This window comes from Gymnoscopelus microlampas, assembly GCF_963454915.1.
Source record: "Gymnoscopelus microlampas genome assembly, contig: SCAFFOLD_85, whole genome shotgun sequence".
Classification (NCBI taxonomy): domain Eukaryota; kingdom Metazoa; phylum Chordata; class Actinopteri; order Myctophiformes; family Myctophidae; genus Gymnoscopelus; species Gymnoscopelus microlampas.
The window spans coordinates 103,715-121,650 of NW_028155636.1; the positions used below are offsets into that span (position 1 = coordinate 103,715).

The 17,936-nt window shown below is 43.7% G+C and overlaps 1 protein-coding gene and 1 long non-coding RNA gene across 4 annotated transcripts; both read right to left on the reverse strand.

Moving 5' to 3' along the window:
• Window positions 1-5,864: 5,864 nt before the first annotated feature.
• LOC311041349 (acetyl-CoA carboxylase 1-like) lies at window positions 5,865-15,296 on the reverse strand. Of its 3 annotated transcripts, none has more exons than XM_084086261.1 (8): window positions 15,161-15,296; window positions 14,930-15,063; window positions 13,491-13,637; window positions 12,351-12,546; window positions 12,121-12,221; window positions 11,720-11,821; window positions 11,425-11,543; window positions 5,865-5,898 (listed from the first exon to the last, which is right to left on the reverse strand). In XM_084086261.1, exons 3-5 carry the CDS (start codon window positions 13,530-13,532, stop codon window positions 12,148-12,150), a joined length of 312 nt encoding a protein of 103 aa, XP_083942387.1. In that variant the 5' UTR covers window positions 13,533-13,637; window positions 14,930-15,063; window positions 15,161-15,296; the 3' UTR covers window positions 5,865-5,898; window positions 11,425-11,543; window positions 11,720-11,821; window positions 12,121-12,147. The 3 variants fall into 3 exon arrangements, with proteins under 3 accessions (XP_083942387.1, XP_083942386.1, XP_083942385.1); XM_084086260.1 differs by lacking the exon at window positions 5,865-5,898 and adding an exon at window positions 10,765-11,082; XM_084086259.1 differs by lacking the exon at window positions 5,865-5,898 and adding an exon at window positions 10,765-11,195.
• A 394-nt stretch (window positions 15,297-15,690) lies between these two features.
• Window positions 15,691-17,699, reverse strand: LOC311041351. The gene is made up of 3 exons (XR_014600400.1): window positions 17,580-17,699; window positions 16,999-17,107; window positions 15,691-15,809 (listed from the first exon to the last, which is right to left on the reverse strand). It is a non-coding gene; the product is annotated as an uncharacterized lncRNA (long non-coding RNA).
• Between the last annotated feature and the right edge of the window lie 237 nt (window positions 17,700-17,936).

Below are 17,936 nucleotides of genomic sequence, written 5' to 3' on the forward strand. Positions count from 1 at the left end.
GAGCAACGTTTAGTTGTAAATGACATTGGTTGTTTGTTTACATGGCTGTCATGTTGGATAAAGCATAAAATCAAGCAGCGCAGGTTGATATGAGCAGGTGGAGCAGGAGTCTCTGATTAGACAGCGGTCCGTTATTGAGCTCATCGGTCATTATCCAGAATTATACAACAGGTAGTTCCGACCAAGCAATCTGATTGGTTGAAATAGCTTTCTAGCCGTGCTTCAAACCAGCATCATAGCACGGGCCTAATCACATTAATAAATCACTCCGCAGTGCAGTCCAGTCCGCACCTGATTAGACCATTATATGGCACAGCTGTGCTGTGAAGTCACTCTGTCCCACGGTAGGAAAACAAACAGACAGTAGCAGACAGGGGCGGCCATAGCTGAATGGTTAGTGAACCCGCCTAGGGAGCCAGAGGCCCTGGTTGTCCCAGGTTCGATTCCAGGCCAGATCAGCATATGTGTCGATGAAATGAAATTTGTCCCTGAGCAAGACTCTTAACCCCTAATTGCTCACAGGTTCTCATTGGAAACAAGACCGCAAGGACTTTCATGAACGACCTGTTAAAAGGAATTATCCTTATCCTTTATCCTAGCCTGACCCACCGCCGCCACCGGAGAACAAACAGCTATGCAAAATGGACTATGTTGTTAATTTGGTGGATTTACGGTTGATCAATGGTTAGAAGGTTATAAATATCCTCCTGTGTAAAGTAAAATGACTCCCATTTCGTTAACAGTCCAGTAGGCTATATGCTCCGTCGTACGACCGTGTCACGCGGCCAAAATAGCCGATCTACAAGTTCACAACGCGTCGCCATCGCGACGCGTTGTCAGCTTGTAGATCAGTTATTTTGGCCGCGTGACACGGTCGTACGACGGAGCATATAGCCTACTGGAATTCATTCCACTGCGCAAGCATTGATAGCTCAGCTGTGTTGATGAGACGGTGCCTCAAACTCAAAGCACTGCTACAGGGACTATTTAATGTCTCTCAGTCAAAAACTCTTCTCTTTACAGGGAAACAGACAATAGCGAAACATTTTTATTATTAATTGCCCCACAATATGAATACATTTGGATGTGTTTTGTTGGTAACTGTTGTATAATCGCAATATTACACTCGAGGGTGTGCTTTACCTTACATTGTTGGCACTTCAGTGATGCTGGCGGAACTCGGCTTCGCCTCGTTCCTGACCGCATCACTGGCGTGCCAATAATGACAGTAAAGCACACCCTCTCGTGTAATATTGCTTAAATAATGACCGATGACTGACCAATCAGAATTGAGCATTCAACCAAGCCGTGTAATAAACTAGGTTATACACTTGTTATTCTACAAGGCACAGAACTTCAAGAAATGTTAGGTTTGGAAACGCACGCCTGGTTGCCGTCCATCACTACACAAGTTGGCAGAGACTTATCCAGACATTGGCATGTAGCCTTTGAGTGCAAAGCACGCTCTGTGAAACCAGCTTCACTCTTTATTAGTGATGAGTGTTTGAACCACCTGGTGTCCCTATTTTGGGCACGTCATTATAGGTGTAAATTGTAAAAATAAATAAATGTTTTATCATTTTTAAAGTGAAAATGGAAGTCGTTTTCTTTATTCATTGTGTGATAAGTACATATAGGGGTTCAATGACTTAAACCCTATATACTTAGATGGGTGTGGAAGGGGTCTGTAATTGGCCCCGTCCTTTTCTATCACTCATCAATCTCTGCCGATCTACAAGCTCACACAACGCCTCGTGACGTGTAGTGAGACGATTTTTGTTTTCACTGAATGTTTGCCTATTACGACAAGCCCCGAATAGGGACGCTAGGATTCATGTGGTTGAACTGGTTAAATAAAGAGCTATACTAATCAAACAGGAATACAGCAAAAACACAGTACAGAGCATAATGGCAACAAGGTGAAGAATGAAGTCATTGTCAAATACCGCCAGGAGACGTCAAAATTCAAAGGGGACCTACTGACCGACAGAGTTGATCTTGGGGGCGGAGGCCTTCTTGACGGGGGCGGTGGAGTTGGCAGACGACAGACTGTTGCCGAGCGCCCCCCCGCCACCGCTCACTATGTTGACCGGCTTCAGGTAGGAGGAGTTGTGGGTGGGAGGCAGAAGCATTGGAGGAGGAGGTGCCCATGGACAGGGACGAAGAGGTGCTGCTGGAGCTGCCCAGGCCAGAGGAGGGGGTCTTACTGGGGGCGGCCGTGGTGGAGGAGGAGGTCTGGGTGACCACGCTGGGCTCCGTGGAAGGGATGGGTTTCCCCAGCTTGGTGTGAAGCTTCACCACCTGGGGAACGGAGCAGAGCAACACGTTTGAGGGTTTGTTGTAAAAAGCAGCTGTCCAAACCCTTTTCTAAATCAGTGGTTCTCAAACTTTTTCGTGTCAAGGACCCCCAAATTGACACTTATTAGCCCGCGGACCCCCATTTCAAAAGACATACCAGGGACCCCCATAAGAGAAGATTTTTTACGGCTCTAGCAGTGATTCTCAACCATTTTAATTTCAAGGACCCCCAGTTTGACATGCATTAGGGCTACGGACCCCCATTTAATGGCATTTCTATCACTTGGACCGCAATTTATATTGTAAAATCTATGTCAATTTAACTCTGAGAGTGTACAAATGGAACCAAATGGACCCGTTAGGGTCCATTTGGTTCCATTTGTACACTCTCAGAGTTACAGACCCATAAGGGTCCATTTGGTGCCTAATCTATCATTTAGCTGGGGACCCCCTGGAACTCCCTCAAGGACCCCTGGGGGTCCCCGGACCCCACTTTGAGAACCAATGTTCTAAATGACATTGTGTATTGTAACGACATGTATGTTTACGACACTGAATTTTGTTAACTAACACCACTAAAATAAAAGCCTATCCATCCATCCAACATATCACTGTTCATTTGCCATCCTAGGCAGCATGATAGCAAAGCCATGTTCAGCCATTGCTTGAGCATCATGCAAATTGCTGTGTGGCTTTGATTGATTTAATTCTTTATCAGCAGTTTGCAAAAAGTACAGAGGCACAGTAAGGCCTACACAATAATGCTAAAAGGATAACACAAAAATCCCTGAGGGCTTGTTTCCATTGTGGTCCTGCGTATTCAATTCATAAAGGCCGAGTTCTGTAGGTGGACACATGTTTTTTTTTCTAAAATGAACTTATAGCTATTCAATAAAGGCTTTACCTTCAAGAAGGATTGCCCCTTTTCTTTTCAATTGAAACTTTAAAAAATAAATTGTACATCATGCTGAATATCAGTATTGTGGTAAGATCTAAAAACACTGCAGCATGATTTAATAGGGACCGGGCAAAAGGCGTGGCCAAGCTTAGGCTGAAGTAGTTCCGGTGGCCATATTAGGGGAGCTCCATAACAACAGCTCGTATCAACATCATTGACAGTTACCCACGAGTCACGACGTGTCCTGAACTACAGCGAATTTATTGGTAAAGGACAGAAGATGGACCTGGCAATGCGTGACAGAGAGTTACCATACAGAGAGAAGCTGAATGCAGACGCATAGGCACGCTACCTGGAAAAAAGTCATTACATCTGTGCCCTAGACGGCTAGACCAGATGTAATGACAGTGCCCAGTCAGTCACAATCATTCATTTTACCTGAAAAGAACAACGTTTTGTTGCTTAGTTGTGTAACCGAAATAAAATATAGTCATCTTGAGTACTGATTATTTATATATATATTTATAATATTATTATAGCGAAGTATTATTATTAATTTTATATTGTTCATTGTTGATCATTGAGAAAGTGCACAACGGACCTGTTGCGATCAGTGTTGCCATATTTTGCGAGAGAAATAAGGAACCAGGTCTATGAAAACAAGCCCAAAAGAAGTGGCTTAGTGACATCGGCTACTTGAAAATAGCCGATCTACAAGCTCACGTGAGCTTGTACATAGGTTATTAAAAAAAACTCTTGCAATAAAATAAAGAATATTTGGAATATTTTTTAAAACATTCTAACAACACAAATGCTCCCTGGCACAAAACATTTTCATGAAAAGATTTGAGAACCACTGGTTTCATTATTTTATTTATTTTTTAAAAAGCCTAAATAAGCAAGTACCTAAATAAGCCTAAATAAGCAAGTACACTTCATAAATAAGCCACACAAAACTACTAATTTTACAAGCAACTTTACAGAAAAAGAAGCCCAAAGTCGCTTATAATAAGCCGACATGGCAACGCTGATGCTCGCCTCGCCTCGCCTCCAACAGATGTTTACATGTTTGATTGTGTGCTGTCATGCTCGTTTGAGCTTATATATGTGTTTGGGAATGTTGTTGAAGGTTATGTTATTTCGTCAGCTGACACCCAAGCCATACTACATTTATTTGATATCTCCGACGTCTGAACACTTGCTGACAGACAGACAGACAAGAGTCCCTGGCTGTTTACTCAGCCACCGTGACCGTGAGCCACCCACGTTAGACAACGTTTCTCAGACTGGACACAGAGATACACAATTTAGCTGTTAGCTCAATCTCATTGTATTTAAGATACCCATGCCAAGCCGTTTCTTTGATATCTCGACATCTGATCTCCAACAGCTTTTCCTCCATGTTAGAAATGTGTGTAATTTAACTTTTTTAATTTAACGTCTGAAACCTTGGCATTGCATCCGATAATGCAGCACTGTCGTACCATTACTAAATTAGAGCAACAGACAAGTTAGAGATAGATAATAATGTACACCGTCTACTTGCTGGACAACAAACACAGGACTACACACTACTCTACACTTGTGGCAGCTGTCAATCTACTCCCTCAACATGGCGGTGAAAGTGGGCTGATTTAACGGCGTCTCGACCCTATGACGTCGCTATGCCCGACCCCTATACCACAACACAGTCACAGACAAACGTTGGTAATCATTCCAGCGTGCGTCAGTACGGCCAATGCTCTCATATCATAAATCTCATATTTGGGAACACACATGTTGACATCTTTGCTTTAATTGCCAAAACACGTCAAAGCTAAAGTTCCCCTTATGACTTATGAAGCTGTAAAAGGATTGGCTTATGTCTTTATTAAACCAGATATGCAAATATGTTCTGTTTTTTTTGTCCTTCCAAACACCTGAACCAAGCATAGAACTTGCGTACCGGTCATATATGCATACATCTGTGCCAAATATACACAGTATAGAGACAAGTACACAACGTCCAGTAAGCCTGCCTGTATGTGGGCGTGTGTATATTGAATGAGGGTTAATATCTTTTGTGACCGTTTACAATCCATTATGTTCCTAAATAATGTGTTTATCGGTGTCAGCCAGGGGTCTATAATGGGCCCCCTCCTTTTTTACCCCTTTACAAATATCTACAATCTCATAGTGCGACACGTTGAAAGATTGTAGATTAATGTAGTTAACCACATTAATCCTGGTTTACCCATTTTGGGCATGCCATTATAGGCAAAGGTTTAAAGACTTAAAAAATATGTTTATCAAAGTTCTCAAATTTTGAAAAATCGTCAATGTATAAAACTTCATAAGACAAGCTGTGAGCTTGTATCCCAAAATACAAATTAGTGCTTAAGTGGTTAAGCCTAATCCATAGGTAAAATGGTGTCGCTGGTCAAAAAGAACTGATCTATGCGAGCAAGTGACACATGATGGTAATACATGGTAGCATAAAATAAATACATTACCTTCTGATGCTTGGCCCCACGGATATGAGCGGCGTAAGCGTTGGGTCTGGTGAAGGAGACGTCACACAGCTCACAGCGGAGCTGGTTCTGGATGCCGCGGGCAGAGCTGCTGGTTCCTCCACTGCTGCTGCTGCTACTGCTGCTCTGAGACACCTTGAGAGCCGCTTCCTTCTTCTTGTGCTTCTGGCCCTCCAGGTGCTCCTTGTATGTCTGGTTGGAGAGGAAGGGGGGTTACTATTCCTTCATTTGAGACACCATTTGCTTCAAATGTAGGACGTATAATAAGCATGGCGGTTCAGCATAAAATCTAATCATGTATTAAGTCGGACAAACCTGCAAAGTTTGTTAAACTAATTTGATCAGTGTAAATGTAGAATTGATATAAAGCTTTTCAAGGTACTCAAACAAGCTTGTAGATCAGGTTTGTTTTTGGTCTATAACAACATGCCCAAAATAGGGAGGCGAGGTTTATTGTACTTTTACTCCACTACAATTATTTGAAAACTTTAGTTACTAGTTACTTTTAAGATATAAATTATTACATTATAAAACATACCTTAACCACTTTAGCCTTATTTTATACATAGTCTATTTGAAAATAGCCGATCTACAAGCTCACAACGCGTCGCAGCGCGACGCGTTGTGAGCTTGTAGATCTGCTATTTTCGACATGTGCGACAGTGAAACGTGTCTGGGCGGAAACAATTGCTTGACAGTTTGGTTCCGCATCGACAGTTTCTCCACAATTTAGAGGCAAACGTGGGCACATAATCATAAATATGATGATCCTAATATACAATTGAGTGTGGCGCGCATGCGCGACCGACACGGTACGACCGACCGTGGTACCGTCTACTCTCATTACGGTCCTTTTCAACCCCAAAACAAGCCCCAAAAGAAGCGCGACCAAGCGGACATGGCAGTTGCCAGGTTCAGAGAAACAAGCAACCAGGTTAATGAAAACAACCGCAAAGCCACGGCGTCCTCTAACATTAGTCAACCCAGTAACACTTGTTGAACCAAACAGTGCGTCAAATGAATGTCTATTTACTGCTAGTAAAACAGTCAAATTACAACAGCATCTCCTTCTAGAGTTAAACTCATGTTACTCTAGACTATAGAGTCAAAGCCACGTTGTTTGCCATTGTCTCAGTAAAGTCCACCAACATATAAAATATAATTGTTCCGTCTCCTGTACTATGTCTACTGGTCTTGTATGGTATTAATACAACCGTTTTTGTATGGATAGTTATGTCACCACTTTTAACAGCCTGCTCAGGGACTACAGATGAAAGCTAGCTTCTAACTCTGGTTCATTACACGGATGTGAAAACCAACATGTTGATTAATGTGCACTGTGTCCCTGGTAAATAAATAAACATGATAGCAATACTGTTGATAATGTAATCATTTACGTCACTGCCATGCGGAAGTTGTAGGCATACGTTTATAGCCGTTAGCACTGGCTAGCCTAGGTTGTTTTTAACCCAGTTTCAGAGGCTGCTTAAAGTTAGTTTTAGCAGATCTACAAGCTCAATTTTAACAGACAAGATATAACAAATGCAATGTTGATTAAAAGCTGCATTCTGCGTTGTATAATGCATTGTTATGGACAGGTCGATTGTGACATAAGTTTAAGAAAACAAACCATTACCCAGACAGAGTCCTGGGGCCTGAAACAAACGTAATCTGGCGTTTGCACTTAATTCATTTAAGTCCGTTCATGTACATAAACGTTCAAATTTCAAATATAAAGTTCTCACCTCACGGCCACGGATGTGACAATTCTGTTCGAGCCCTCAGAAGTAACCGTCTCTTCAGTATTGTTCAATAAAAAGCATTTTAATCCGATCGGTGGCCATTTTCTCAGCATGTCCGCTGTATGCTTTCAACTGCATTACCCATCGGTTGGTAGGTGTACTGCACTCTGATAGAGTGTGCCAGCTATGAGCAAATGGCCACCGATCGGATTAAGATGCGTTTTTATTGAACAATACGGAATATACGGCTACTTCTGAGGGCCCGTACATAATTATAACATCCGTGGCCATGGGGTACAAACTGTGTTTGAAATCTGAACGTTGATGTAGTCCAAAAAAGGCGGGAAAAAATAAAAATAAAGTAATAAAGGCGGGAAAAAAGTACATATCAAGTAATATTACTCACCTCAGACAAATGACGACGAAATTAAAGTAGATCAGTGATATATGAACCGAAATCAAGTAGAACAGTTTCCAATAGTAATCTATCATCGACCGGAGAGACCTAGTATCGAGCGACCTAGCATCCGCTGTAAACCTTGAGAAGTGAGCCGATCACTGCGGGAACGGTGGATTTAATGGGCGGGACAAAACAACAAGGGCTGTGATTGGTCTGACAAGCAGACATGCGTACATGCGAGAGGGCATCCCCGGGAATGCCCTCTCGCGTGTACGCAAGCACAGCCCCCCCGCCCACACACACACGCTGTTACACGCACGCACATGCGCACGCACCCAAACAACTCTATGACGTGGACACACAAACACGACACAAGCCCCGCCCCCCTTCCCCACACGCACGCACACACACACACACACACACACACACACACACACACACACACACACACACACACACACACACACACACACACTATTACAAGCACGCACATGCGCACGAACCAAAAATAGATACATTTGTTTTCAATGCAAACGTCATTTCACTAATTTAAAAGTTAAAGAGAAGAAGTTAGCGAAATATATAACAGCAATAATAATAATAATAATAATAATAGACATACATTGTAATATTCATTTAACAATGAATATCAATGAATCAATTATATCAATACTGCAATTGTAGAAACACTCTGTTACAAGTACAAGTCTGGTAATGAAAATGTACTTGAGTAAAAGTACAAAAGTATCGGCATCAAAATATACTTAAAGTGTGGTAGATTGTTGATAGTATAAGTATTACATTCTTCTCAGTTAGTAAAGTATGTTTACTAATGGCAGTGGATATGAATGAATATATTAATCTATTATTTCAATAGCTTGAATGCACAACATGGTACGTATGTCTATACATATGAAACACAATGTTATACATTATACCAGGGATCTTCAACAGGGGGTCCGGGAACCCTAGGGGGTCCTCAGAGTTAATACAGGGGTCCGCCAAATATTTGTGTGATATGATTTTTCTTTTTTTATATTAACCACTTGAACCCTAGCATCCCTTTTCTGAGAACTTTAGCCAAAAATAGCCGATCTACAAGCTCACAACGCCTCGCACTAAGAGTTATAGGTGTGAGGGAGAAAAGAGCAGCAAAAGTATATCTGAAACACCATTCTATACAATATAGAGGGGGTCCCTGCTTCATCTCTCTCTCTCAGCTAGGGGGTCCTTGGCCTGAAAACGTTGAAGACCCCTGCATTATACAATATATGCTGTACCACCCCCCAACGGGGGTCCCTGGCCTGAAAACGTTTAAGACCCCTATGACTGCCACATTTCTGTGCCCTTGTATTAGGTGTTACAGTGAATAATAAATCTACAGAATGAATATATGCTTCCAAAAAAGATGCACACCTTAAAGGATTTCTCTCTCAATGATCAAGTTATTTGAAACTTGTCCGCCATCTAATCATATAATGTAATCATCCAACTATATTACATCTATGGTCTTGTATAAGATCATCCTGAACATTTCTCAAAGCCCCTTTGTTTAACTCATCACCCTATATCGGTTACATTCATCAAACAGGTGGTATACCTAGTTTGTGTAATCTGAATCAGAACAGAAAGTCAAGACTAGTGTATAAATTATGTTAACACACATTGTTAGCACACAATCACACACAAACCTGAAAATAAGTATATTTAAAACCAAATCTTATCAGATGGGGGTCTGTGGACAAATACATGTTAATCTGCGGGTCCTTTTGTTGAAGCAGAAGCAGTACTCCCTGTCATCGTCGAGAAGGTGAAGGTGGCAAACGTAGAAGACTACGTCCTCACACTGTCTGAAGGGACAGCAGTTACATAAAGAATCTTTATTTATATTTCTAAAGTTACAATTGTGTCCTTTCACCAGACTCCCATGAACTACCAAAACACAAAGTACAAAGTAACCAATAACGAAAATCATACCAAACATTAAAAACACTTACAATCAGCCCATCGTAACTGAAATAAAGAAAGTACAAATAGTCAAGGGAACCAATAAACTCTTGTGCTCTGCTGGGGTGCTGGGGGGGAATAGCCGAGAGCTGGCTACAGCTCCTCTTTATAGTGTCAGGCTCTAATCACACATGAGCTGAGAAGGGGAGTGACAGGTGTGACTGTCTAGCCAAGACCAGGTCAGCATAGACACTAGGACAAATAAGCATTATTGAACACATAAGCATAGAAAGACTGTAGACTGAGGTGTTAATATTTGGAATCAACATATGCTTTATCGAGAGTGAGAGCTACTGTGATACTTCTTAGCTGTTGAATTTGAATCACTCTGCTGGGACGTGCATGACAGATTTCAGTGAAGTGATTTCAGTGACCGGTTCAATTATCCCTTCTAATAAACCTTTAAGTTATCTCAGTTGACCGTTCAAATGCGCTTTTATAGACAATTGACACACATTCAGTAAACAAAAACATCTATGATGCACAAACGTGGACACATCATCAGTGTTCTTTCCTGGACTCACTGGGTGTTTCGGGTCTTGCAACACTCCAGGCGACCCGACCGAGGCTAATCAGACCCCGGCCTGTGTCAAGTGGCATGCTACTGCCCCCACGGTCTCTTAGAGGGGAGGTTTAGAGACAGAGCTAATTGGGGGTTAAGGTGGCTGATGACATATTAGCAGGAGGTGTTGGCGACACTAGGAGGCTCTAGGCACTGTGGGTTGTCTCCGGGCCTGGCTCCTCCTTCATCTGTCCTCCATCTCTCCAGATGTCATCACCCAGTCTGTTCCTGAATGTCATCGGTACTCCCACTCTCAGTTTACAGTAAACAAAAACATCTACTGATGCACAAACTTGGAAACATCATCAGTGTTGTATTCAAACAGTCTTTTTTTATTAATTGACCATGCAACACATTCTACCCAGGCATTGAAACAAACTAAATAGTGCAAGTTCTGAAATCCATGTACATAGGCCAAATATCTGTTGCCCTGTTTTAACATTTGAGAAAGACAGCTTGCTGCTTGTGATTTCCAAAAGTGCAGCCATGTTAAAATACTATATATGAAATAAGCAAGTGAATATCAAACTGTGGTTTTCATCTACAATACAAACCCCTAATTTGCCCAGCTTGATGCCTCACTCTGCATCTGTGATGACCGAGTGAAACTTCTCTTGTTCTTCTTCATACAAGTGGCAGAGATGGGCTCCAACCATGGCCACAGCCTGACAATAGAAAATGAAAACTCTTTGATGGCCACAGTGGCGTCTTGGATGCTTCTGGCAGGTCTGCAATACGGACCCTCAGTACCTGCACCTGGTACATGTCAGTTCTTGAACTGACACATTTTGCAAATGGTTAGATAGAAGAAGCATTCATGCATGCGTCTTTCAAATTCACCGGCTAAACTGTCATATTTGCTCTCAGTCTGAAAAAGTCTACACAGCTGATGGAGCATGCATGCATTGCGTGTGTTTGTGTTTGCGTGTGTGTGTGTGTGTGTGTGTGTGTGTGTGTGTGTGTGTGTGTGTGTGTGGGGGGGGGGGGGTATTGAGCTCATACCATACCTATGACATGGACTGTCAGGTGCTGTCGCTCCACCCTGAGTTTGAAGTGCTGTCCGTCAAGTGTAGGCCACCTGGTTGTGCCTGAGCTCATAGGAGGGCAGGTGGGAGGCTATCAGCACCTGGGGGAGTGTAAAATAATTTGGGCATCAATTATTTTCAGTTGGTCATGAATTAATATAGCTGCTGCAGGACGCATTAAACCTTAATGCATCCTGCTAAGTCACCCCTTAATGATTAAGTGGTGACTTAACGGTTTCACATGGGGCATCTTTGTATGTGTGCTGTAGCCACATACCATTTTCATTCAGCTGAATGGGCGTTGGTCGTCTTGCTGAGCTGGGTGAGCTCGGTCAGGATGGTCATCGACGAGGGTGGGATCTCGCCCACACAGCTGGTCCTAGACACGCAAGAGGACAACGTACAGAGTCAAATCCCCAGTGTTCATTCAATTTGTACACTAACTAGTGACCAGGAGATTATTTTTGGGAACTTGGGCGTGGGAGAATATGTAGTTGAGCTCGTTGGCCATGTCAGCTTTTTTTTCTTCACGAAGTGCAAATACACACTTGAACAACACTCAACAGGTCTTCAAATTGCCCCTTGGTTAGTCGCCGAAGTAGCCTAAGCTTCAAAATGATGTGAAGGGTGGAGGATGACGGGCAGAAAAGGCGCTAGTATATCCTAGGATATACTCACTTCTGAACTGCACAATGCTCCGAGTGTTCATGAAGAAGACCTCTCTCTCTCTCTGACTTCCTGTTCAGAGTAGCAGCATGGCTGTCGAGGATGTTGGCGATCTGGAAATGAGGGATAACATTCCATGTTCATAATTAAACCATTTGTCTTGATTTGAAGTAAGAAAGAACCTGTCTGAATCATGTGAATAAATATACAGCCTCATTTAGAAACGAGCGCTCGTGCATTACCTGCTGGGTGCTGGCTTGGGAACTGGCACAGCACTGAGGTTATGTTGCTGACATACTGTGTCATGTCTTTCTTGACAGCCTTCTCAACAGCAGGGAGAATGCGACCAGACACACTGGTCATGATGTCCTGCAGCTCCAACACTGGCAAGGAGGGATCTCGCATGGTCTTCATCAGCCTCTCCACCCGCTCCCTAAGCTGGGGAGATAGAAAGAACAGCATGTTTATCAACCACTGTACTGTTAGCTAGGTAGGTGTTTGTTTCTTCCAATGCATGAAGTCAGCATCTAGGATAGAAGGGGCAAATAAGTGATTACAAGTTATAGGGCATTTTATAGAACTTTCTCTGAATTTAAAGTGGGAGCGTAATTGTGACCAAATCTTAAGTGTGGCAATAACCACTGGGTTTCTGGTAAATTTAGATGGTGACAGGGGTAATTTAGAGTGGATTAGTACTGGGAGCGAGGTTGAGCGGCAAGATCTAGACTCCAGCACACACCAATCAGTCAAAGGAGAGTGGAGCCAATAGGCCATCTTCTGTACATTAGCTGCCCAATAATAATATGTGAAGTTAGGCAAAGCTAAACCTCCATTATCACGGTCTCTTTGCAAAACAGAGTTTTTAATCCTAGGTTGTTTTCCTCCCCATATAAATGATGAAATTGTTTGATTTAAGGACTTGAAGAAAGATTTAGGCAAAAATAACGGAATACATTGAAAGAGGTAAGAGAATTTCGGGAGTATGGTCATTTTAACAGATTGAATTCTGCCCACTAAAGACAGAGGCAAGCTATCCCATCTCTGGAGATCTAATTTTACCTGATCCATTAAAGGGTCGAAGTTAGCAGAAAACAATGAGGAAAATAAGCTGGTGACCTGTATACCCAGATATTTAAAGCCCAAATTTGAAATATGAAATGGCAGCTCTGCCTGAGTTATATTTTTAGCCAAATCATTAACTGGGTAAAATTCACTTTTTTGGCAGTTCAATTTGTATCCAGAAAAGCTACCAAAATCCTTAAGAATGGAGAGTACATGGGGGACAGCAGAAACAGGATCAGATAAGTACAGCAATAAGTCATTGGCATATAAAGATACCCTATATTCCGGTGTTTGTTTCTTATGCACGTGTGAACTCGGACCTTGATGCAGAAGAACGGTTCGGGCAGGCAGTAGCCATTCATGATGTGGATCAGGTGGTCCAGTGTACTGTGGAACACTCTGTGTAGCTTCCCCCCTCTCAATGCTACAGCCTGGATAGTGGGCAGGGCCCCTGTGTGCAATTCCGCCTTAGGGACAAAAACACATAGTTAGAGGAGCATATGAACCCTAGCGTCCCTATTCTGGGGATGCCAAAATAGGTGAACATACAAGCTCACAGGCTTGTAGATCGGCAATGACACAAGAACAGGCGTAGTAAACATAATGGCCCTCATTTATCAACGCAGCGTATAAACCGCCGTATATTTTTCCATATATTCGGCGTACACCTACGTCGAAGTCACATTTATCAACGCATCCTACACAGCTGATCCGAGCTTACACTTGGTCCCAGCGTTGATAAATGTCACGGCTGAAACGAGCGTCATTTAAATAACACGCCCCATAAATATTCTCAAAACGCCCCGATTTTACGACATGAAGACGAACCAGAATACGACCAAAGACATGAAAAGCCAATAAGAAACAGCCCCCCCCCCCCCCCCCCCCCTCTCTCGCTCGCTCTCTCTCTCTCTCTCTCACACACACACACACACACACACACACACACGCCCGTAGCGTATTGTCACGTAGGCTTGTAGCCTACATGAATGACATATTATGATACCAATCACATCGGCATGAATGGAATACTTTTGTAGATTAATGTATTTAACCCATACCGAGCAGTGCGCGTTCGAGTTACACTAAAATAAAGCCCTCATGTAGGCTATTCCCATTTCCCAGTGAGACTCGGACCGTCGGACGGGCGAGTCCCGTCCCGCTCCGCATTAATGAGAGATAGCCTGGAGAGAACATTAATGAATGAAGGCTGGTGTGTGTTGGACCATGGGTTAAATGTATGATCTCCCGGTGGCCATGAAAATATAACAGCAGCGCCGCCTGTTAGACCGGTGCTCGCGCAGAAGAGTGCTCTCGCAGAAAGCGCCCGTATATTTTGAAAATAGCAGATCTACAAGCTCACAACGCGTTGCTGGCTTGTGAGCTTGTAGATCTGCTATTTTCAATACAGACAGATCTACAATCTTATCTGAATGACTGTTAAAGCAGTTTGTTTAAATTACTTTATAAAATGTTATATTTTCACAGGGATTCTTTATTAGTGTAGATATACAGATTTATGAGTGGATTAGGTGTCCAATGCCTCTCAGACAGTCAAACAATGCTGCTCCGCAGGTCTAGGATGGAATAAACGGGTGCAGCCAACGTCAACAACTGGTCCCGACCAGACGTGAGATCTCAGCGTACCGTAGGATAAAGCCCACGTCAGGATATATTGATAAATGCCGAAAATTGCGGTGATCTCACCGTACGCCCATTATTTGGTCTACACCGCGTTGATAAATGAGGGCCACTATACCTGCTGCACTCTGCTGGGGTCGTCCAGTTGGAGCTTGGCAATGACGCAGCCAGGCTCTAGTGCAGCCCCGGCCCTCTCACATAATGAATACAACCAGACTCTGAAGCGGTCAGAGTCATCACCATCTTCATCACCTGGAAAACACATGTTAATGCAGTTTACATCTATAAATTCATGTCCATGAAATTAGGGCGAATTTGCCGTTAACGCTCTTTCATTTGGATATCACACCTCCATCTCAGTATAGCACTGGCCAGAGAACACGTGCCCACCGTCCTCTACAGTGTACTGGATGAGTTTTCCTGCCGAGGGCGAGCGCAGCAGCGACGGGTCATTCTCCTTCTCAAAAACACAAGTTGTGTTCCCGATAGTGATGGGATACCTGCAAAATACAAAACAAACAGTACTAACCAAGTTTAACCATTGAATATTATATACAAATCAGAATGGCAGGGAGGATTGTGCACAAAATGCCCCAAAAATAGGCATTGGTCACCCCCCAAAAATAGGCAATCTGCAAGCTCCCAACACGCCGGGGTGCGAGTCGACGTGTTGTGAGCTTGCAGATCGGCTATTGTCAGCATGCCACAGCGTCATACGATGAAGGTTAATTGAGGTTCTAAACATTAAACAGCAATGTACCTGTCCACCCCCTCTTTCATGTACAGTAGGTGGTACAGCTGCTGCCGTCATATGAGAGCAGAAGGCCTCAGTCGCTGAGGCGATGGACATACACCTCGGCAGATGCACGGTTCATGATGAGCACGTAGGAGTTGGGAGACTGTCATGTCACGCCACGGTCAGCACATACTTGGTGCCTTCATAGATCAGCTCCACATCCACCGTGTTGAGGAGCGTGTGTGCAGGTAACACCTGACCTCTGGCAAAGACAGTGGGAGATGTGTGTGTGTGTGTGTGTGTTAGTGGGTGCGGTTATTTATATTCCCCCTTTTCGTCATTATGCCGATTCAACGTTTTTCCCCTCTTGTGTAGTCCGTGTCCCTGCCAACCCCTACATTTGGTCATGTGGGAGGCTGCAGACAACCATGTGCCTAATTCAATACACATGGAGTCGCCAGCCATTTATTTTCACCCAACAGTGAGGAGTTTCACCAGGGGGGTGTACGTAACGCATGTGGTGGAACATGCCATTCCTCTCGGTTTCACATCCGGCTGAACAGGCTCCGGCCAACCTGTAGGAGTCACTAGTGTAGCGATAGAAATTGGGTTTGCTGGAGAGCCTGGCCAAGCCGGATGCACCGTGGAGGATTCAAACCCCTAGTCTCTGCAGTGGTGGGCAGGAACTTCACCGCTGTGCCACCCTGATGCTCAGTGGATGTGTTTTCTATCCTTTTTTCTTTTTTTAATCCCACAATTTTGTAACCCATTTTTTCTACCAGTGCCAATTGCCTATGTAATCCTGGCCGCTACTCTCCCAGCCTAGGGAGAGCCCAGAACTGAGCTCATGCCTCCTTCAATGCATGAGGAGCTAGCAAGCCGCTTCTTATCACCTGACAGGGGGGAAATTCCACGGTTGGACGTAGTGCGTGGAAGGAACACGTTATTCCAACCAGTTCCTTTCCCCTCCATCACCAGGGGGAGGCAGTATAGAGACCAGGATTACTGCATGTTTTTGTGAGGGTACCTACCTACCCTAAGGGACACAGGGAGAACATGCAAACTCCACACAGAAAGGCCCTTTCAACAACCCCACCTTGGGTATGGGCACTGATGCCCACAGCGTCCCCGGCGGGAATCGAACCGAGGACCTTCTAGCTGTGAGGCTTGTGTGTTTTCTATCCTGACATCAGCAGATCTGGGGGCAGGTTCATATTCTAGTGGACAGACACCCATTTAGACCTGAGGCCCATTCTAAAAACGCCTTCTAAATCCAGACCTAAGTTTCTGAAAAACATATTTCTTCAATAATTACAAAACATGTATGTTGCTATGTACTGTACATAGCAACAACAACCCCAAAAGGGGTCCCCGTCCTGAAAGGTCTACTTACAAAAAGGGCTTCCCGCCCAAAATGGGTTAAGACAGTACTTTGTTTATTCTTTTTGTACCTTTCCAGTGAGTGCAGGAAGTTGGACACACTGTTCCTCAGGTTGACATCGGCTACGTGGAGAGCACCGCTCACGATCCCCAGCATGGTGTCCGGACGCTCTGCCTGCCCTGCAAACATAGCACTATACTCATCCTAACGGTCTTCGTTTTTATCATAAAACTAAAACAAAGTGGCCATTTCAATGTGTTGAGAACAATGAGAACAATGCCAGTAAGATCAAGCTTCCATCTACCATAGTCTAATCACGCACTTGACTGCGTACACTCGGTTTGACTAGAACACAGCATGGGGACATAATGGCAAAATAACATTTTTAGATCCATGTCGTACAATCATCATCACATAACACAACAATTACTTGAGGTTACAGTGATTTCTTAATGCCATAAGACAGTGGTTCTCAAAGTGAGGTCCAGGGACCCTCAGGGTTCCTTGGGGGGGTTCCGAATGGACCCTTAACAGGTCTGTAACTCTGAAGATATGGGGGTCTTTGAAAAAAATACCACTGCCATAAGAAATGTGGTCCTACATGCTACATGTCCCTCATAGGTCGCCCCCAAATGGGAGATATGGCTGTACCTGCATCTTCTCTGAGAAGAGCCTGTCCAGCCAGCCAGTCTCAATGCGGTTATGCTGGAAGCTCTCAGTCTCCAGGAGCTTTATGAGGTACTCTACAGTGGTCCTGAAGTCCCCCCTGATAGACAGTTCCTTCACAGCCACCACCATGTTACTACAGTATGTAGAGACAAAGACAACTGTTAAAATCTCACTGGGTGTCGTTCACATCATACAAAACAGAAACCCATCAACCCTAGCGTCCTTATGTGGGGTATGTCATTATTACAGATGAAGATATTTGTAGTGTAGAGGGAAGAAAAAAAGAAGCGATCAAGTATTAGACCGCTGGAGGACCCCGGTCAACAAAGAATATAGGGT

What these genes read in the sequence shown, in the direction of transcription:
- LOC311041349 (XM_084086261.1), bottom strand. Translation starts at nt 13,532, where the DNA reads ATGAATGGCTACTGCCTGCCCGAACCGTTCTTCTGCATCAAG. An exon ending in AACCGTTCTTCTGCATCAAG is followed by an intron (nt 12,547 to 13,490) that starts GTCCGAGTTCAC and finishes CTATCTCCCCAG; the next exon opens with CTTAGGGAGCGGGTGGAGAG. An exon ending in CCCAAGCCAGCACCCAGCAG is followed by an intron (nt 12,222 to 12,350) that starts GTAATGCACGAG and finishes CCTCATTTCCAG; the next exon opens with ATCGCCAACATCCTCGACAG.